General features: G+C 50.4%; 1 protein-coding gene across 1 annotated transcript in view; it reads left to right on the top strand.

The window, feature by feature from the left end:
• Nucleotides 1-21,570, top strand: part of CASQ2 (calsequestrin 2) — a 35,591-nt gene that overhangs the window by 3,718 nt on the left and 10,303 nt on the right. Inside the window, exons 2-6 of the mRNA XM_009274534.2 lie at nt 11,164-11,248; nt 12,748-12,848; nt 15,043-15,154; nt 16,604-16,677; nt 17,146-17,276. Coding sequence (XP_009272809.1) covers nt 11,164-11,248; nt 12,748-12,848; nt 15,043-15,154; nt 16,604-16,677; nt 17,146-17,276 — 503 coding nt within the window. The remainder of the gene's footprint in view (nt 1-11,163; nt 11,249-12,747; nt 12,849-15,042; nt 15,155-16,603; nt 16,678-17,145; nt 17,277-21,570) is intronic.

The raw sequence follows: 21,570 nt of genomic DNA, 5'->3' as shown, positions 1-21,570 counted from the left end.
AAAGGGCCAACAGCTAGAAAAATTTTTAGGGGAGGCAGCTGACAGACAGACCTGGGGGAGAGAGAAGAGAATCACAAGGGTCTCACATCCTTAGGAAATCAAGCTGATAAACTCACAGCACGTGAGTAAATTTAAGCACATATTTAAGGACTTTACCAAACATAACTACAAACAGCAGACTGAGAAGAAAGTGATATGATAAGAAAAATTTCCTTCCCAGGACAAAAGCCCAGCATGCAGGACTGACTGACACTGGCAAAAGCTCAGGGTGCACACCAGCTATCTTCGTAATGATGCCATCGTTAAGCTGATATTACAGTGGGACAGCACACAGGGTCTTCAGCTGCCCGCACCCAGGCGTACTGGGAACTGTGACCAGATTGCCATGCAGCCCAGAGTCCCTTTCCAGTTTAGAAAGGGAATGGAGGTGAAGACCACCACGAAGCAGTCCTGACAGCTCCTGCCACCTACGCTGTTGGGTGCTACCTGGTGAGGACAGGGTCCGGGGACAACCGAGCCCCTCTGGGAGCAACAGCAGCTTCTTTGGACCATCCTTTGTGCATGGCAACAGCTCCAAGGATGGCAGTGCCAGCCCCTCAGGTCAGGGTGGGAAAGCTGGGGGCTGTTGGGTTAGTCTGTCAGGAAAATAGTCAAAGCAATGTTTGGAGATGCAGCTGCCTACTGCTTTCTGGCTAGGGTGGAAAAGGGTTGGGGAAGGATTGTAATAAGACAACCCAAGGCAGAGACAGCATGAGCTGTTCACAGCTGCTTCACAGCTCAGGTTAAAGGGCTCTTCTCTTTTGCTTGCCGTTCCCCTATGACTCCACTCTGCACCACTGACTACTGAAAAGCACCTGCAGCTTGAGTGGGCAAAAGCCTCCGTACAGGGCAATGCCAGAGGTTGAACCAGGGAGTCCCAGAGCTAACAGTAGCTATTCCTACTCTGTGGTGATGTTTACAAGAGCCCTACATGCCCCATCAGGTGAGCACAGTGAAGAAGCAGATGAAACAGCTGGACACAAGGCTTCACAATAAGTATTTAACAGACAAGTTAGAAAAAAAGCTACTTGTCCTGAAAGGTCTCAACTTTAATGAAGAAGGGGCAAAAAAGGACAAGACCAAAGCAGTGAAGCTGAGAAATATCTGTTCTGCTTTTCTTCTCCTCCATAGCTCCCCTGCCATATTTCGTCCTGTCTCATACCACCACTTCTCAGACCTTCTCCCCTCTCCCTTTCATCTCTGAATCTCCTAAATATTGGGATAGTTTTGCCCTCCCGTGGGCCAGCCCCTGTCTCTAGGAATCATGTAACAAGAATAACGAGCAGTGTGGTTAGAGGATTTCCTTTTGCACTTGAGAAGCTCTCTCCAGCAACGGAGACTGTCTCACTACCATAGCAGGCTGCCTGCAATGGCAGACCATCATCTCCCTTACCCTCTCCCCTGCTGAAACTCGCTCAGTCCTGGCTCCCCTGTCATTCTTCCCTTGTCATCTGTGTGCATGTGTAATATCCTTAAAAAAAAGAGGTTTGTCAAGCCCAGATATTTTAGGCCCTTCAATGCAACAGTGTCCCTGGGCTGAAAATTCATGGAGAACTGCCCTAGCACAAACCAGTCTGATCAGAGGTAAGAGAAGAGGGACATCGTACTCCCCTTTCCACATGAGGTCTAGGATCAGCCCGGCCTCTAGCAATAAATGGCAGAACAAAGTGAAACTCCTTAACATATTTGGCCAATTCTGTTACACAAGGGAAAAATTCTCCTACGAACCTGGGAATATACATCCATGAGATTACGTTGCATGAGATCCTCCCAGTGCCCAACCACAGCCAATAGCTACCTGTGGTGTGAGAGGGAAAGATAGATTTTGAATCCAGTAAAAGGCGAGGGTTAAACTGGGTGTAAAGTCTACCTCCCAGTTCACTTGAGAGCAAAGATTTATTTTCAAGTGTTGAAACTACTGCAGCTTCCAGCTCAGGATGGAAAAACTGGCGCAAGATAGCTGGTTTTGGGGTAGTTCCACCCACATGGTCTTGAAATCTCTTGAGAGCAGATGTTCCCATGAGAGTTCAGAGCCATGTAATATATAGCAAAAAGTCTTTCTCTGCTTCTGATGCAACACAGAAAAAAGGTTTACAAGTTTAGGTCTGTGTAGTTCAACCCAGAAATTCATAGGAACCAAGAGACGAGATTCTAGTTTATCCCCATCTCTAGGTAGAGTGTATATATATATAAATAAAAAACCAAGCCCTTTCTTTAAGCACCCTTCTCTGTTTGTTTCACGGACTCAGATTTCAGTCTTTTTCTTTGAAAATGGGCATGTTCATGAGACAGTGCCTTAACACAATTTCCTGGGCTGGGTAGACACGTTATACAAGACATATTCACTGAGTGTCACAGAAACTGTCAGGTCTTTGGGTCCCTACAGAACAAGTCCTCAGGGTGAGACACGAGGCACACCTGGCTGGATAGGTATTTGCAGAAGCCTACAGTGCAAGTGCCTTGTGCATACCCGTAATAAAAGAGGAGTTTTGGTTTCCATGGCTACTAAAGCAGTGGCTTCCACTACAGATAAGTCAATGCAAAAATAAGGAAGGAAGGGAAAGAAAAGGAAAAAGTGTGCACTGATTACTTTGCCCTTTGAGACCCTGTAAGTAGGTCTCAATTCATCAACAGCCAGCAGAGCACTGATTTTTAGCAGTAGCACTTAGGAGGATTTCACTCACTGACATGCCAGTCACGAAAACAAGTTACAGAGAGCTCCCCGTTTCGCAGATGGGCACGTTGACATCCAGGGACAAGTATGTGATTTGGTCTTTCTGTGTAACAGTGGCAGAAACAATTTCCAAGGCTGCTTTACCTGTTATTGCCCAGTTTCTTTCTTTGAAGTCCCTCTGTCAGTTCCCAGCAGTGAGTTTGGACTGGCTGCATGAGCAGCATCTAGCATAAGACCCTGCTTTCAATGCCATACTGCTCTTTGAAAGGCATCTTTCTCAGCTGCTGAAGTATGATTGGAGAGATGTGTATTGACAGCAGTTCTCAGAGCAGAGACCAGCTGTAATCCCAGGATCTAACGAAAACCAAGCTGGTTTCATCCAGAGACCCAACTTTTATGCAAATGTCACCTGGAGACGTGGCAGACCCCTGTGAGCTTGGGTTCGCTTGCTGACACAGTGCAAGGCCAAATTTGCTTAGGTTTTGTAGGTTTTCTTGGCCCTGAAGCAAGGAGCTCTTCTCACTGTCCAGCTGTTGCAGACAACCTCTGTAGGTGCCGTGCAAGACCTTAAGCTGCACGGAGACTCCTTCTGTGTCACTCCTCCCTTCAGAAATGCCATTGAGGAAAAACGTTGAAAAGCCCATCCCCTTAGGTCTCGGCCATCCTGCCACACTAGTCAGCTTCCCCAAAAAGTGCCAGCGAGGGTTCCCAGTGCCTTCCTGCTGGGCTGGTTCCCGGGAGGCAGGGTCTCACTCTTGTATAATGAGGTGCCTTTGCCCCATCCTGAGTGGGGGGCCTCAAAAGGATTAGCTTGAGCTCACACTCGCCTACTCAGTGGACATGTATGGTGTTTACAGTTATCTTTTCATGTTCTCCACCCCAGACCTTGACATTTCTCAGGAGCCTGCCTGCGGGCTGGGGTAGCTGTTGCCATGCTTGCCCACTGTGACCTTACTCCAGAGCTTGGTCTGCCAGTGTCCTTCATCTAAAACCAGACTAATCAAAGCCTGTGACTGCCCTTCCTTCATGCCTGAGCTTCATTTGTGGGGAGAATGGAAAGGGGATACGATAATTCTCTTTAAACACCCAAGAGGGAGAAGAGCTATTTAAGCACAAAGCCTAAGGACAAATGGGCTATGAATAAACCAAGTCTGGAAACTAGGAAGTCCCTAATCACCAGAGGAGGAAGACCTCTAGGGAAAAACAGCCCAATGAGTTTTAAATGGACATTGACCAGGTTGTGACAGAGATTGAATGACATGGTCCCGGGTTTGATGACCAAAGATGTCCTTTGCAGCCTCTGTCCCTAAATAACAGGCACCCAGGCAAGGAATGCATGGCCTAGGGAAGAAGTGACTTAGCAAGGTCCAAGTTCTCCTTTTTTATTTTCCTTTGCACATTGGGATTTACCTACATACATGAGACAAAACCTTGCCCAAGGAAATAGAACAAGCAGCGATGGCAAAGAACTAAATTCCCAGGGGGGCCGCAGAGCAGGCATTCGCTCCTCCCCTCCCCAGCACCCCGAGACATCCAGCGCTCCCTCCTAAGCAGTGCTGATGGTGCTCATTCCTGCACGCTCTCTGGCACAGCTTTGGCGAAGGCCAGCTGCTGTACATGATACGTCCGTTTTCTGGGAACCCTGTCTGGCCCTGGCAGCAGACGGACTGCCATCAGCTAGCAGACCTCTGACACCTCGAACCCTGTTCAAAGGGGGCTGCATGTTTTTAAAGCTTTCCTCAGTTCTTATTTCTCTCTGCTCACTCCTTGGGTAAAATGCCTTTCTTGTCTCAAGAACCCCTCCGTTCCCCCAGAGCCCCTCCTCCCTGATCCTTCCTGCGGATGCAGGGTGGGAGCTCCCGGCTCTTGCCTGCAGCATCCCGGGCTGCCCGGGGTTTCAGAAGTGCTGGCTCACACCCACTCGGTCAGAAACTCAAGAAATCTGGCTTGTTCCTGGGAGTTGGAGGCATAGGAATGACATGAGCAATGGTCTGCGGAGGTGAACGGGCTGAATATCAAGCATGCTTCCCTCCTCCAGCACCTACTGAAAGGAGCCAGCTTGTGCCCTGCATGGGCTTCACGGTGGCATCCAGCCTTCGGTTTCAAAGCAGCCTCTCTGAGGCCAGAAAGACAACAAGGCAGCAATGGCCTCACTTTTGTTGAGGACCCAGATTGCGCCTCCGGTCTCCTTTTTGTCGAAGGGGAGTTTAGTGGGTGGCCCCCAGGCACCGTCCTAGACCCCACAACCTGGGTCAGTACATGCATGCATGCATGCACACATGCATGCCCTGGGCTGTCCTCGGCGTGCAAGCTGCCCAGCTGAGTCGGCAAAACATCTGTGATGCAGCGCCAGCGAGGACTGGCCGGGAGCAGCGGCAGGTGGCCCCTGCACCCGTGGGCGCTCGGTGGCATGGGCATTGGCCCCGGTTAGCTCACGGCTGGGGAGGCTGCGCTTTGGCTTACAGCTCGCTAAAATTAGGGATGCTTGGTGCGGATAAAAATACTAACTATGTGAAACCTTTAGGGAGGCAGCCAAAGAGCACATTGTATGTCTGACTGGGCTGAGCGGCTGCGCAGCAATTAAAGCCCTGGAGCGGCATTCTTGGAGCATTACCTGTGAAAGCCACCTCCGCGGGAGTGACCTTTGGGTGTTCCATATTTGGGGACTAGCCTTTTAGTCCGAGGAGCAGCGACCCCCTGGGAGGGCAGGTTCAGCAATAAACAGCCTCTCCGGGCAACTCAGGTGGTGGAAAAGGGCAGGAAGGTGGGACCAACACGGTCTCCCCTGGTCCCGCTGCCAGCAGAGTGGCTTCTTTAGTGGCAGCTGCTCAGCAGGCTTCTGTCCCTTCCCTTTGACCACCACCATGCTTCAGGACCTGTAATTAGCCAGCCCAAATTATGGAAGAACCCAAAATGTTGCTGGTGGGGTATGCAAGGGGATGCTAGAAGAGACAGTACAGCATTCGGAAGGAGAGGTATCCCCCTCTGCTCTCCAACAAACTGCCCACCAGCTCGAACAACAGAGAAGCCAACCGTAGCGTGAAGGCATGAGTCCGGCATAAGGATTCAAAGCTTTTGGGGAAATACCCCAGAATTTTGCCATATCCTCCTGCTGTTTCTGAAAATAAAAACCTAACATTTTGGGATATAAAATCATTACATCAACCAGGTTCTGACCATCAACATAAACTGCAGCTTTAAAGAGAGTAGGAGAGAAACAGCGGAGAAGTGTAGATTGCTTGAAGGACATTCCCTCATTGTCTCCTGTTGCTCTCCTCCTTGCATTGCTTGATTTTTGTTCTTCCATCACTGTCAGCTAGGGAAACAGAAAGCTCCCCATGCTTAAGAGAAGTTTACTCATGACGGCTCTCACAGAGACCCAAACGTCCCCACTGCCCTGCCTCCCAGCCTGAGCGGCTGGGGAAGATGAGCCTTACTGTCTGTGGGAGCTCCAGGCAGGTGCTAGAGAAGTGGGAAGAAAATCCAGGCCACAAAGCCATAATGTCACTCCACGATGAAAAACTGACCATGCTGACGCATCCACCCCTCCCGCCCCCATTTGTAACCCTCTCTGCTGGATTTTGTCTGCCATTTAGCAGCAATACTGACCAAATGCAAGGTTCGGCACAATCACTATTGTTTGCAGCTGGAATAGAATCGTGGCCGGGCAGCCTGACACCTTTATACTGGTGACACTTCTGCTGCTCTATAACTTAGGATTTCAGAATGACCCTGTGGGACTTCTTAAATCTCCTGAAAGCTTCCCAGCATCACACCTAAGTTCAGATGGGTATGGTAGGTGTGAAGCTGAGATGTTCTGGCAGGGAGTTGTTTCTTTCCATCCCCGTTATTCAGATTGCCTGTAACTGTTGACACCATCCAAGGTGAGGTGGTGCTTGCTTACTTGATGATACTCAAGCTTCACTTTGGGCTGGCACATCTCACACATCCCAGAGAGCCATGCGTTCCCTCATGCTTACCCAAATCCAAGTATGGCTATTAGCTGAGGGAAGTGGGAAAAAGGAGGAGTGCTCCCAAACTCGCACCTCCTTTTCCCAAGGCGGCACAGGACACAGCTTGTGATCCTGTGGCTAGAAAGTGTGCATTGCAAAGTCTTCATGCACATGAGAGGAAGGCTGCAAAATGTGCATGGGATACGAGCTTACAAGCTACTGGGATCTTTGCTCACGCTCTCAGCCAGCTCTGCCTGCCCAAAGCTCCTGCTGTACCTCAGGGACTGCATGACCAGTTAGGTCCAGTTCTTCCAGCGCAGTTTCTCCCCTCCATCTCCCCATGCAGCTTTTGAAGCTAAATTACTCACTATAGAGGCTGACACAAAGGCAAGGGCTCTGGCTGGCCAAGATTTCAAGCAGTATGAATTTAAAGGGAGGAGGAGGAGGGGGAGGAGGAGGGGGAGGAGGAGGGGGAGGAGGAGGGGGAGGAGGAGGGGGAGGAGGAGGGGGAGGAGGAGGGGGAGGAGGAGGGGGAGGAGGAGGGGGAGGAGGAGGGGGAGGAGGAGGGGGAGGAGGAGGGGGAGGAGGAGGGGGAGGAGGAGGGGGAGGAGGAGGGGGAGGAGGAGGGGGAGGAGGAGGGGGAGGAGGAGGGGGAGGAGGAGGGGGAGGAGGAGGGGGAGGAGGAGGGGGAGGAGGAGGGGGAGGAGGAGGGGGAGGAGGAGGGGGAGGAGGAGGGGGAGGAGGAGGGGGAGGAGGAGGGGGAGGAGGAGGGGGAGGAGGAGGGGGAGGAGGAGGGGGAGGAGGAGGGGGAGGAGGAGGGGGAGGAGGAGGGGGAGGAGGAGGGGGAGGAGGAGGGGGAGGAGGAGGGGGAGGAGGAGGGGGAGGAGGAGGGGGAGGAGGAGGGGGAGGAGGAGGGGGAGGAGGAGGGGGAGGAGGAGGGGGAGGAGGAGGGGGAGGAGGAGGGGGAGGAGGAGGGGGAGGAGGAGGGGGAGGAGGAGGGGGAGGAGGAGGGGCTGTGTTCTTACATTACAGCCGCCCCTGTCCCAAGGTCCTGAGCCAAGAGGATTGTCAAGATTAGAAACATTATCTGCATTCAAATCCCACTAGCATTATGGAATCAGAAAATATTGTAAGGAGATATATAAATGCTTGATACTGTAATGAGCAGGGGGCAACTAGCCAAGCTGCTGTGCCTCTAGCACAACTCTATATTTTGCTGCCTTATGGGGTTCAAATACAGGTGTGGGAATACGTCCTCACCTAAGCACTGCTCAGACTCACCTGCTGCAGTGGAAAGCAGGGAAAGCAAGGGCAGGAGCAACGTCCAGACCCTGCAAAACTTGCAGTTGAAAAAGCCACCGTAAGTACTGACACCCTGCAAATGTCTCCTGCCTCCAGGCGCTGCCACAGTGGAAAGAGCTCCCGAGAGTCTCATGTTGCATAAAGATTTCCCCAGTGCAGGACCCCAGTGCTCTGTGGATGGGCACAGGCTGTACCTCTCACCTCATTATCTTATTAGCATGAAAGTCCCAGCAAAGGAGGCAGGCTGCCCACTTAGCTCTCAGCTGTCCCCGCAGGCGCACGCATACGCTGTACACACGCGCTCTCCTATATACGCACATTGTTGCACATCTTCTCTCAGGGTGAGCCTCTTCAGAGGAACATTGCCAAACACTTGTACCCACGGTACATACACCTTCTAGAGACAGTCTCACTAGACACAGTCACACAAGCCCTGCCACACCGACAGGCACACCTCCAGCATTACTGTGACCTTTTTTGCCTCCCGAGCCCTAACGAAGTGCACACTCCCACAGTCTCACACAAAGAGGCTTTCATCCCATCACCCACGTTTTCTTGACATGTTTACTCTTTCCCAGCATCTCCCATGCTCACAGCTACACAGCTGCACCCACACCCCTCCAAAGAGCTATCTTGCGTACGCTGCATGCTGACATACATTACTCCTGATCAATGCCTCCTCTCTTGCAAACATCCCTGCTCACGCCCCGCTCACACTACTTGTCTGTAGCAGGTGTTGCAGCTTTTCTGCGCATTTGTGGGCTTCTTCAAACACCCCCAAAAAACTCTAACCATCTCCTGTGTGCAGGAGTCAAGAACTATCGGGCTTAAACTGCCTTGACTTCATCTGGCACATGGCTAACATAGCTGTAAGTAGCTAGATCAAGTATGGACTGGACTGGACATGACTGGACAGTCTTCTTCCCTTGGGCTTTCTGTGTTTTACCTCTGGTCACAGTGCAGCCAGAGCCTCAAGCATTGACTCTGAGGAACCTCTTGCTGGTCTACACAACTGCCAACAAGCGGGGACTTGCTGACCATGTCCCCTAAAGCTGATGATCCTACAGGCTCCATCCCTTTGTCCAGTAAATGCAGATCCCCATAATGGGGAACAGAAAACAGCTTCTCCCACCACTACCCGCTTGCAGATGTCTAGGGAGCTCACAAGAGGAGTCCATCTCTCCCTGCATTATTGGGTATCAGCTGCTCTCAGGTGCTCTAACATGGATGACCGTGACCTGAGCCAGGAGATGAGATGCCAGATGAGTCAGACCAGTGCTCAGATGCTTTATCAATGGATGTGCAAATATGGACCAGTGCTCTGCCCCATTCAGGCAGTATCCCCTGTAAGCATGAGCCCTGAACGTGCAGCCTCACCTTTATTTCAAAGCACTGAGATAGAACAAGGAAAGAGCGGTGAGACTGTGTGTTTTCTGCATAACACGGAGCACCCCTTTTGTGTCACATGGCAGCTTTTCCCCCTAAAGACAACAGGCCAGTAGCCGCAGGGGGATTAAGGTTGCAGTGATGCTGTGATGGTTAGTGGAGAATACATCCTTCTGGAGGGCTTTGGGACAGGCCTTGGTACATGTATTTGGTGGAAGGGAGAAGACAACCATGTTCTCCATCACTCCCCTTCACCCAAGCAAGGTTCCTGATCCCCAGGGTGCCCGCAGTCTCCCCCAGGATTTCGGGGAAGGGCTGGGCACTGCCAGCATGGGGAGCTGGTTGGCCCCATGATGCCCTGGTGTGCAGGCAAGGGGGCTGCTCCACCGCTTTTGCTCCCCAATGCCTTTAATCGCCACTTGCTCTCGCAGCGGCCGGGCACAGGCGGAGGCTATTTATAGCATGGAGCCAAGGGGCCGCGCGGCTGCAGGGGCAGCGCCACTGGGTGACATTCAAGCCGGCTCTGAGGCCAGGGGGATGGTGCCAAAATGGGTCCTGGGGGAGGATGATCCTCATAAATCAACCCACCATCCCTCTAGCCACAGCTTTTCTTCTGCCTCGCTCCAGCCTCCCACAGCTGAGTGCAGGCAGCTGTGCCCTAATAGGGACATTCCTGTCCTGCAGGCCCCTGACACCTCATCCCCATTGTCCCTCCCATCCGGCAGGGTTGGGAAGGGGGACAGCAAGAAGACCATCAGCATCAGAGGCATTCGTAGAGCAGGATGGGAGAGGGAGGAGAAGGGGGTTCTTACAGCTGCTTGGTGGTCTCAGAGCATCATTACTACCTTGTAGGGTCTCTGGCATGCTTGTGGTGGGGCTAAGTCAGTGATCTGGTAAGTGGGCTCATTTCCCAGGGTGACTGCATCTCTACGGAGCCCATCTGGAATTCACAGGGTCTCACTCGGGGCCACTTCCACCGCAGGGCACTTGCAGAGCGTCTCTCCTTTCCTCACATATCTATTTTCACAAAACAGGCAGGAACTTGATACCTTCAAGAGGCCCCTTCATCAAAAATGGTGGGAACAGGGGCCAGTGGTTTCTGAAGCTACGAGGAGGCAAACACGAGCATGGCTGGGATTAGCCTCCTTTCCTTAGGAAAAAGAGGAGACCAGAAACTGGGGGGTGACTGAAGCCTGGATAGGAGACATGACTTAAAGCATTTCACAGGAGAAGGGACCGCTTTTGCAAAGCCAGGAGTCCCTCTGCTTTATTTTGCTGGGAGCCTGCTTTAGCCATCCCATCACATGTACGAAGGAAACAGTGCCCTGCATCCCCTCCAGTTTGCAGCCACTGCTGCCTGGCGCCAAGCACTTCCAGAGTTAAAATATCCGTGGTGCCCACATGTCACACTCCCCCGCAGGAGGCCACCAAGGCACGAGGGAGGAGACAGCTTTTGCTTTGTGTCGATGGCACAGGCCTTTCTCCCAGCCGTGCCCACTGCTTTGGTGTCCCCGATTCAGCTGGGAGCCCTCTCCTGATGTCCGAGTGTCAACCAGCAGTTAGCAGCATGTGGTATTGCCAGCAAACTCGGTGCTGCGACATAGTGGGAAGAAACCCAACCCTTGTGACCTCCGGGCAGCGTTATCTCAGCAGGGAGGCAGCATGTGATGCATCCCACCCATTGGTGCTGCCTGAAAGCAGAATATGGGTCACTTGTGTCTGTCGTGCAATGCTAGCAGGGTATGATGCCCTTTAGCTACCCTGCGGTGTTAATGCCGCTAACGTTGGGCTCTCTGGTTCCTCCCACAGCTGGCAGCTCAGGTCCTGGAGCCCAGAAGCATTGGCTTCGGGATGGTGGACTCCAAGAAGGATGCCAAACTTGCTAAAAAGCTAGGTGAGTCCCATATCTGATATCTCTGGAATAGCTTGGAGAGGGTGTTGGAGTGATGCCTGACAGACAGCCCCAGAGAGGACAGCCAAATCCTTGTCACCAGGATGGGGAGGGTGATGATGGCAATTGCACACTGACCACCTGCCCACCCCAACATGGGCAGGATCAAGCCGGGGGGTGAGGATGAGAGGGGTGAGCCAACACCCTTCCAGCAAAAAGCTTCCTGGCTGAGAGTGCCAAAACCAAACCAAACCAAGTGAAAAAGAAAGCCAATTCATGCCATAGCGATGACAGGGTGGATGCTCACAGCTTGCTGAGCAGAAACCGTAGATAGGTGTCATGAAGTAACTCCCTGGTCTTTCAGCACAGAGACAGGTCTGACACAGCGGCGCAGAACCAAAACCTACAGGGACATCACATAGGCCCCCAAATGTCACCAGCCCCATGGCAGAGTGACCCCCAGCCTCTAACGGAGGAGCCACAGCCTTGCAATGGTTTGGCAGCCAGGTGTCAACCCTTCCTGACTTGCTCCCCAGAGCAGAAGAGGAAACCTCCTGTAAAGGTGAAACGCTGCTGCATTGCTCACCCCTGGAAACAGCTGCCTTCCAGAGGCTGGTGATTCCTTCATATTTTAGCCCACAAAGCAATATGGAAATACTATGGCACATAAATACAACAGCACATAAATATACCACTAGACTTAAGGTCAGAGACTGTTTAAGCATTCTGGGCTGTATAGTGGACTGTAGTTTTCTTTCCTAACTTAGAGGCTAAGTGTGCTGGTGGAAGCTAAACTAAAGGTGAGAGCTTCTGCCTCTCCAAGAAGGAACAAACTACCAACCACCTTGACCCATGGCACCCTGCCATCATGCATTGCAGGACCTTAGTGCTGCTGATTTTGGAGCCTTCACTGAGACGCTGTGGCAACCAGCCCTCAGTCCAGTGATATACCATTCAAATCTGCCAGCCTGCCATCTGTGGCATCTCTACCATAGGTTTATAACCCTTTTGCCAAGGCTAGCTAAGCTGCAGAGAGTTTGAAGCTCACTTTGGCTTCCAGCTCACTGTTTATGTTGACATAGTTCAGCCTTCTCCAGGCAGAGAGCACAGCCCGCATCAAAATCCATTTTCCATCTAGCGTCAAGTTGTTCAAGTTTGGGATGTCAGTTAAAGCCCAGTACTATTTACTGCAAAATTATTATAGATAGCAAAACTAAAACAAGTTCCCGGTACAGAATTTTTCCAACTGAGGCCAAACTGTGACCTGAACAAAAAAGTTCCACAGTTGGGAAGAAGCAAGAACAAGTTCTGGCTGAGGTCTGTCCCTATGCCATGAAACATCAGTCAAGAGATTGCTCATGTTGTTTCTAACTGGATCAACTCAGCAAACTGGCAATTGCATTTTCCCAGGAGGCGTTGCTAGAATAACAAGCAAGATACACTGTAGTAAAAATGCTTTTAGTGACGTTGACCACATTATGTTTCCTGTCTCCTTCTTGCAGGCTTAGTTGAAGAGGGAAGTCTCTATGTCTTTAAGGAGGAGCGGTTGATTGAATTTGATGGGGAACTGGCCACAGATGTCTTGGTGGAATTCCTCTTGGATGTAAGCACAGATAAGCTCAGAGCTAGATAAAGCCTCTCAAAGCAGACCTTGCAAATACTCCCTTTGCTAAAAAACACGGGTTTATCTTTATTTGAAGTGCCATCCCTGTTTGCTACACGCTGGTAGAGATGACATTTGCAAGCTTCCCAAATACTTGTCTGACCATGAGTTCCCAGGAAAGCTGGTACCTTTATATGCCACCAATCACTTACATCTTAAAGACTTTTTGCCCTCTTTCATGTTTATGGAGTATTTGGAAGCAAGCAACAATCCCACATAACTAACTGCTAGTCACCCACCTCAGTTAGCAAGTTGGCATGCAAACACTGCCATTTGCAAAATCTTTCACTCTTTTTTTTTTTTTAAAGAAGAGTTATTTTCAAAAAACATCCAAGAAATAGCATTCCCATAAGGCAACTAAAAGCAGTTCAATTCATTGAAAAAGGTATATGCTGCAAACTATTTGCCCATTTCTAGACACAACCGCACAAACAACGTAGTGTACTACTGCCTCTTCAGTGAACTTACTTACCAAATTGCACTGCCATGAGTTAGAGAAGAGCCTAGGACTTAGTGCTCTCAGGTCATTTTGTACATGGGTGCAAATACGTACTCACCCTTGCACCTAAATGCAAGAGAGATGCTGACTCCCTCATCAACGTATTACGCTTCTCTTTACATTTTATTCCAACAGCCCAGAAACATGGTCTTTGCTTTGTAGTGAAAACATTTTGCAGTGGCTTGGCTTTCCTTTGAAATGAGGCTCCCTTTATGAGCAGCCGTGCAATAATGCAGATAAGGGAGGTAAGGCAAGCGGCGGAGCCAGCAGGGTTTATTTCCCAGGGTGGCAGGTTGCCTAAACGGTGACCTGCGGTGCAGAAGTGCCAGTGGCAAGAGGCACGTCTGGGGAAGAGAAACAGCTCCCTAGGACCTCAGCTCTCCTACGGCAATGCATCTGTGGCTGCATGCATCAGGTACTGTGGCAAAAACACATATAAGTGGCTTCAGGGACAGAAGCGGGCGTCTTGCCCCGCCCAGGAGGGCCAGAGGCAGGGCAGGGCTTTGCTGTGACCCCAGCAGCGGTGGGATCCCTGGTTCCCGTGGCTCAGGCCACTACGGCAGCAGGGAGCTGCCCACACTGCTCTGGGCACAGCAGAGACGCAGCCACACGCCGGAGCATGACTCGCAAGGGGTGCAGCGTAAGGCACTTTGTGAGGTTTTGTTTGCTGTGCTTTGTGGTATGCTGCTGAAAAAACATGTTCTGTGAACAAAGGAAGAGAGGAAGGATTTCTGTTTGTGTGTTTTTCACTCAAGAGGGAAAATACCCAACAAAGCAGGGAAATAAAAACAAACACATCTGTGGTGCCTCGCAGCCTGCTCTCAAAGGAAAGCAAACCCAGAGGTCCTCTACTCCTCTGTAGGCTGTACAGTGGCCTGCCTGCATTTTTTTTTTTTTCTAGTGAAGCCACAACCTGATTTACACCAGTATTGCTGGGCAAAATAATCAGACCAAATCTTTTCACCAGCAGTGGCTAGTTAAGAAAACAGAAACAAATTTTATACTAATGACAGGCTGAAGCAGCAGATAGGTCTTCCAGCTTCCTCATCAAGACTGTGACATGTCTGGGGCCAAAGCATGGGTTTAACCCATTCTGCATAGGAGGATCAGCCAGGAAAATTCACATCCAGACTTTCCACTGCTCCAAAACATCGTCTGGCCACACTCTAGCATGCTGGTTTTAATATTTTCTGAAAGCAAGTTCTTTGCAGTAACCTCTTCCAGCAAATTACAGTTAAAAACAAATACATCCGTCGTTCACAGAACCTCACAGTCTCCATACCAGCCCCTTTCAATTGCTCTCCCTTCTTTTCAGCCACTCTAAAGCCAGTTGCGATTGCTACCCCTTATCTCACATCACAGCAGGTCTCTCAGCATCCATTTGCATTACCCAGACCTCTCTCATCTTCTCTCTTGATGCTTCAACCTATGCAGTGAACCTACTAACAGCTCCCTCTGAAGGTGACCTGCATCTCTTGGTTCCTCACATTAAGGCAGAGAGCACTAAGTAGGATTTCCAGCAGCAGAGAAATTGGGTGACCTCTTTCTCCCCACTTAGGCTGCTAGTGACACACCCTGCCAGGCATAGGCTGGTGCTGCAAATCATTGCGTTATCAAATGCATTTGTCATGGCAGCTGCTAGAAGACCCCGTGGAGATCCTAAGCAGCAAGCTGGAGCTTCAGGCCTTTGACCAAATCGATGACGAAATCAAACTCATCGGCTACTTCAAAGGAGAAGACTCTGAACGTAAGATGAATATGTTCCTCATGGGGCTTGGAGCCTGGCTGGGGGTGCGGGGGCCAGGCATTGGTTCTGCATGAACATTAAGGGTGTGGGGGTATATGGCAGGCTGTGACAGTGCCAAAGTTCCTGGAGGATGAGATGGGGTTGCAGGCAAGTTTCTGCTGTTGCTATGCATGAGCCCATTCCTACGCCAACAGCGGTGACCCTTCTGCAAGGTGTCTGCTAGCAAGAGAAGGGGGCGATTATCCAGGGTTTCCTGAAGAAAAGTAAGTCTACCTCACCCAAAATCACCGGAGGTTACAGTTACACTGGGTGAGCACCTAAAGGGAGCAAAACTCCCCCTCTTATGAGCAGTGAGCCCAAGAGGTCAAAGAAAGAGGGAGGGAGGCAAAGGGAAAGAAGGGGACACACATTAAATACTAACCTGGCAAACGTACAGCAGCAGTAAGCAGGACACCTTAGGGCAGCCTGGCAGAGGCACTGACCTGTTTCTCCTCGCTGAACCCCAAGACTGAGAAGAGGCTGGTGCCATGCCCTGAGGGATGTGCAACTCAGAGACCATTCCAGGCAAAACCATCAGCTTTCACAAGTCCTGAGAAACCCTCACCCGAGACTCTCCCCGGCAAGCCCCAGCAGTCTCCTCTGCCAGCCCCGAGTGCTCCCCCTGCTCTCCGGGCAGCGCTGGCAGCGTGCACCCCACACTTGCAAGGCTTGCCTTTAGCAAAAAGACAGGTATTCTTACCTGAATGAGCAACGTATCACCTGGTCTGCTGCACCGCAACAGCCCATCCACCTCTCCCTTCAGCTTTCTCACCCGCTCAAAATGAGCTGCAGGGCAGCTTGGGCAGGCCTGTGCCCCTAACGCTGTTCAGTGATAAGTATTTTGAAGAAAGGTGGGAAATACCTGTTGTAAAGAGCTCCCACCAGGCTGAGAGCATCCTTCCTGACCCCAGCTGAGGACCTGATACCAGTAACAGTAAAAACATACCTCGTTCCTGCCCCCTCCTCCTGCAGCAGGAGGAGCGTGCCTAATCATGCTCGGTGACTGTTTAGGGAATGGCAGCAATCATGAATGCTGGAGCAACTCCATGTATTTCCCAGGCTGGACTACTGCTTGTGCAAGCGGGCAGCTGCAAACACCCTTATCAACAGGCTGGAGTTGTAAGCCCTGGACCTGCTTCACAGGGCTGCTGATTTCAGCCCCAGTTAAGCATGGCATGCCAGGATCTGTAGTTTTCCTGAGCACTATGGGGCTGCACAACATGTGTCGTGTTCACTCCACATGAAATGGTCCTTGCTTGTAAACGCTGGAAGGGTGGAAGAAACACAGTGCCGTCATCTGATGTATTTTGCAGTAATTTATGTTTGTTCTTCCCTAGTGCCGTCTGTGCTGATCAGAGCGTGGCCAGCTGCCTGTGAAATCTTTTCTTCATTCCCCTTTTCTCTTTCTAGATTACAAAGCATTTGAAGAAGCCGCCGAACACTTCCAGCCATACATCAAGTTCTTTGCCACCTTCGACAAAGGGGTAAGCATCCACGGACCTCACCATGGGAGCTCACAGCCTCTACCACCTGTTTTCCAGAAGCTCAGGATGCTCCCAGATTTAATATCTGGCTCCAGCTTCTCATTTTCAGCATTCCTGTAATTTGTGGTATTGTTGTCCGCATTTGGATTTGGCCCTGTCGCAAGATAAAAGGCCATTGTTGCAGCATGGAGGCACGTCCTGGTCTGGGTTCAGAAGCCAGCCCCATTAGGTTTGCAGGACCTTGACTCTGGCCTTGCTCTGCCCCAGTGCTTGAGACCAGTAGTGTAGAGAGCATCAGTGGTTTTTTAACCAAGGAAAGATCCATTCACATTTTGTTGGCCACCCCTAAGAGTGCATGCTCTGAAAGAGCGTAAGCACCTTGACCTCAGCTCTGCCACCGGGAGAGACTCTGGGTAGGCAAAGAGGCACGTCAGGCTCACTCACCTCTGACCATCTGCACTGCAACAGGTTGCCAAGAAGCTAGGTCTGAAGATGAATGAGGTGGACTTCTATGAACCGTTTATGGATGAGCCTGTTCACATCCCTGATAAGCCTTACACAGAAGAGGAGCTGGTTGAATTTGTGAAGGAGCACAGAAGGTACGTAGCATGCAGGACACTCCTGGCCCTGGGAAGCGGGTAAAGGTGTCTGTCATCGCAGGCTTGCCCCTCTAGGGCATCCCTCTCAGTAAAAATTAGGATGACGACCACCTTTTGGTGATTTGCTGACCCAGGTTTGAGATTTTAGCTGGTCTTTTCCTACTCCCTGAGGTGCAAGTATCTGTGCTGCAATCAGCGCCCAGCACCATGGGCCTGTGACAACACAGCTTCCCTCCTCCTCCTCCCTGGTTAGTCCTCCCTCAAAGAGCAGGGAGGCTTGCAGGCAGCAGAGAGTGGAAACCTTGCCCTACTTGCCCATGCTTTTAATTTAGGTCTGTACAGAAGATTATCTTCTCCAAGGCCTCTCAATCCAAAACCAAATTCTGTCCAGTCCCCTCCTTCCCCAAAACAGCTTCACTAATGGGTATATCCCTCTCCTGATATCAGCTATGTCTGTAGGCAGGTTCTGAGCTCAGACCAAGCTCGGAGGAACTGTGATGGACTAAGAGTCTCCTGCTGACCACAGGCACAGAGAGGAAACCACTGCTGTTATGGCTGTCTTAGTCCTCATCTGCAAAGGTGCTGAGCACCTACAATGTTTGATCAAGTCAGCGGGGGCTGTGGATGCTCCGTGCTTTCTGTGATCAGGTTTATTGCACAGTTGTTTAGGGACTCCGCCACCAACAGTCTGGAAGCGACTGGAAAGGCTGATCACATGTAAAAGCACAGGGTTAAATATAAGGGCACAACTACCTACGAGGTGCTGTATTTTTCCACCCTTAAAAATACAGCACAGGATAGTCACGCAGGCTATCTGCTGCAACTGCATTTCCCAGCAGCCATTCAAGGGACCAGAAAAGAGTTCAAGAAAAGCAGGGCCATTGATACTGTTAGGGGAGCCCAAATCAGGCTGAGCTGGAGGTTTGTGTTCACACACAGAGGGTTCAGAGACAGGAGATCATCTCCAGAGTCCGTGAGTCAGCAGACTTGGAAACAGATCTTTGCTTTTTCTGAAATATGAAGGGGTCCTCTATCTCCTATGTACTCGCAGGTCACTTTGCTGACCTCCTGGACTTCCTGACCTCAGTCCTTCCCATCTTTCTTCCCAAGCTCTCTCTGTCAGGCAACAGCATCAGGAGGCTGATTAAACACAGTCAGCTAAGTGCTAGCCTAATAAGGCAAGCTCTCCACCAGCACAAAATTGCAGTGGAAACCCCCCAGGTCTTACATATTTCAAGATGCTATGTTGTGCTTCGTAGGAGCAAGGGGTCAGGCCATATATTTTGCAAGTGCTAAGGCTCAGAAGGGAATTAAAAGGAATCTCATTAAATTGGATGCCTGAAATCCCAAACCTGCCAAGGTGCTGTCATGCCTGGGGTGACAGTGATATGTTCCCAGCAGTTAATACTGAGTCTCTCGGAGCAGAAGTGCTTCTTCCTGCCTTGCCACCAGTAAAGGACCTAAAGCCAAAGGCTGGAAGTGGAATTAGTCAGACACAGAGATGATCAGGCCTGTAGAGAAAAACAAAGCGACCTCAGCAGCTGCCACGTGCTGGTTCCCTGTAGACAACTTGGCAGGATCTTCCGCTCTGCAGGAAGGTGTAGAGGACCACTTGCCTCCTCCCCCTCACGCAGCAGACTTTCTCACTTCACCCCAGCTGGCAGGCACGGGCTACCCCTCCGCTGAGGTGCAAAGCCCCTCTGCCACCTCTCCATCCTGCAGAAGGAGTCCCGTCACATCACTGGGGAAAGCTCCCAGTGCTCAGCAGTGCCCAGGCTCTTTGGCATGCTTTAAACAGCCCTTCCAAAAAGGGCTCCCCGCTGCACTGCCCAAGCAGGCTTCATCACCTCTTCCTCCAGGCCTGCGTGGAAATTGGGACTGGCTGAGCTCTCACTGCAGCCTCAAGACAGGAGCTGAAGCGGGTGCCCAGAAGGAGCCCGTACGTAGCCTCCTGGCTGATGCTTCCCTGGGCAGCTGCAGGCAGTGGTGGGAAAGTTCTCTACCTCTCCTGAGCAGGTCAGGAAGCCGGTGTTCAGCACAGTGGGCTGATTCATCCAAGGTCAATAGGTGTCCAGCTGGGGATGGTGGCTGGGTGCCGTGACTCCAAGGTCTCAGCCCAGATTTTGCTCTCAGTTGCACAAATACAAATTACATGGTAGTTTCTCTGCCTGCAGCAAGAGGCCTCTGGATTTATGCCTGTTTCACATGCAAAATGCTGGGGGTGGACACACACCCCCCCACCCCCACCCCCCGTTCTCTGTAATTGTGGTGTAGTGATGTGGGGGCTGAATTCTGCTCCCTCTTATTCACCTAAACCCCACTTACCTTGCTCCTCCATCATTGGGGAGTAACCAGAGTAAATCCTGAGTAACTCCACAACAATCGGTACACGTGGGTGTGATCAAATCCTTCCCACTGAGTTTCCGTTCTCCAAGAGCTGCCCCCCAGAGAACAGCTAGGGAAAGCATCTTGAAAGCCAGGTACAAGTACATAATATGCATTCACCTGATATAACCTCCAGTTTCTGACAATCAGCAATGAGGAGACTTGCTGGGTCAAAAATTGTATTCCTGATCTTGTGCTTAGTGGCTATTTCTTCAATTTCTATAGTAATTTTTTACCTCATTTCTATTTTGATGCTGGAAGTATCCAATTGTAATGAGTTCAGTGGCTGAATTATGCATTGCATCAAAAGAGCATTCCTATTTGTTCAGTTTATACCTGCTACCTAATAATTTCACTGTGTGCCTACTAGCTCTTGCGTTATGAGGAACAATGACTAACCATTCCCTGTTTCTATAATTTCACTGTGTGCCTACTAGCTCTTGTGTTATGAGGAACAATGACTAACCATTCCGTTTCTTTTTTTTTTACCACTCCCGATTTTTTAGACCCCCTGCCAATATCCTCTTTGTTGACCTCTTTTACAAGATAAAGAGTTCTCATCTAGTTAATCTCCCCCAAACAGAGGTTATTCCATACCTTTGTTCACCACTGCCATGTTTCCATATCCCTTTTTCAGTTGTCCCATATAATTTCTGTGATGGGATGACCAGAACCACAAATACATTCACTGTGGAGGTGCATAGTGTAGTTGTCCATTGCTACAACGGTATGATGTGTTTTTCCAACTGTTTGTAACCTTATTTTTGCCTTTTGCCTTTGGAGCTGATGCTTTCTCAATTTGTGACACCTGGGCCCCTTTCCTGAGAGGCAATAATTAATTATAACTAATTTAGAACCATTGTTGCACCTGTATAATCAGGGTTGTTTTTCTGCAAGTGCATTACTTCCTACGTCTATCATGCAGACACTCAAGTCTCAGGAGATCCCTCTGTATCTCCTCATAGTCAGGCCTGCGTTGGTCATCTGAAGAATTGGATATGATAAGGAAATGCTGCCATATTCCTATTTCCCGTCTTTTTCAGATTATGTGAGAATATGTTATGCATATGATCATGTTAAAGCATATGCTATGAATCTTAATTGGTTAATTCCCTCTGTCGTGAAAACTGACTATTCATCTCCACCCTTCATCTTCCAACATCACTAATCCACAGGAGGAGCTCTCCTCTGATCTAACTGCAGCTTAGTTTCTCTGAGACCTTGTCCAATGGTCCTCTGAAGGCAGTTCACTACATTGACCTTTGCCCACTTGTTGACTTGCTCTGGGGATTCCAGCAGATCCACGGCCCTGATTTTCCTCTTAAAGGCTGTGCGTCTCTTGTCCTATCACGTTATATTCCTTCAAATGTTTGTTAACTCTACTTTTTCTGGTAGCATAGTGCCTATAAGGAAATCATTCTTCCAGATCTGTGGCTCCTCAGGTCCTTTAGGAACCTCTAAAAAATGCTCCTTGTTTCCACTGCTCTGGTAGCGAGGCAAACCGAAGCGACAGGTTACACATCTCATTGATGCCACCTGGTCCTGGCAACATGCTGCTACTCCCTTTGCCAATTTCTTCCAGGACCTCATCGACCGACACTTCTCTTTGCAACAGCTGCTGGGGCTGGTCTGCCATGGAGACCTGCTCTGCTGGGGGAACCTCCCTGAACACCCGATGCCAGAGTGAGCAGAGATGCAAAGGATTACTTGTGCTTGTCTGCTATGGCCTTGTGTTCCTTGGGTGCCCCTTTAACACCCCAGTCACCTCGCAGCCTGCCAGGCTCTCTGACAGGCTTCCTGCTATGGACGTGTCTGAAAACATTTACTATCTTTTTTTTTTTTGTCCTTTATGAACTACTTCTCAAAAAAATTTGCTTTGGCCAGTCTTATGGTTTAAATTTTCTCGCCT

This window comes from Aptenodytes forsteri, unplaced genomic scaffold, assembly GCF_000699145.1.
Source record: "Aptenodytes forsteri isolate BGI_AS27 unplaced genomic scaffold, ASM69914v1 Scaffold379, whole genome shotgun sequence".
Lineage (NCBI taxonomy): Eukaryota > Metazoa > Chordata > Aves > Sphenisciformes > Spheniscidae > Aptenodytes > Aptenodytes forsteri.
This window is presented reverse-complemented; position numbering and strand designations above follow the sequence as displayed.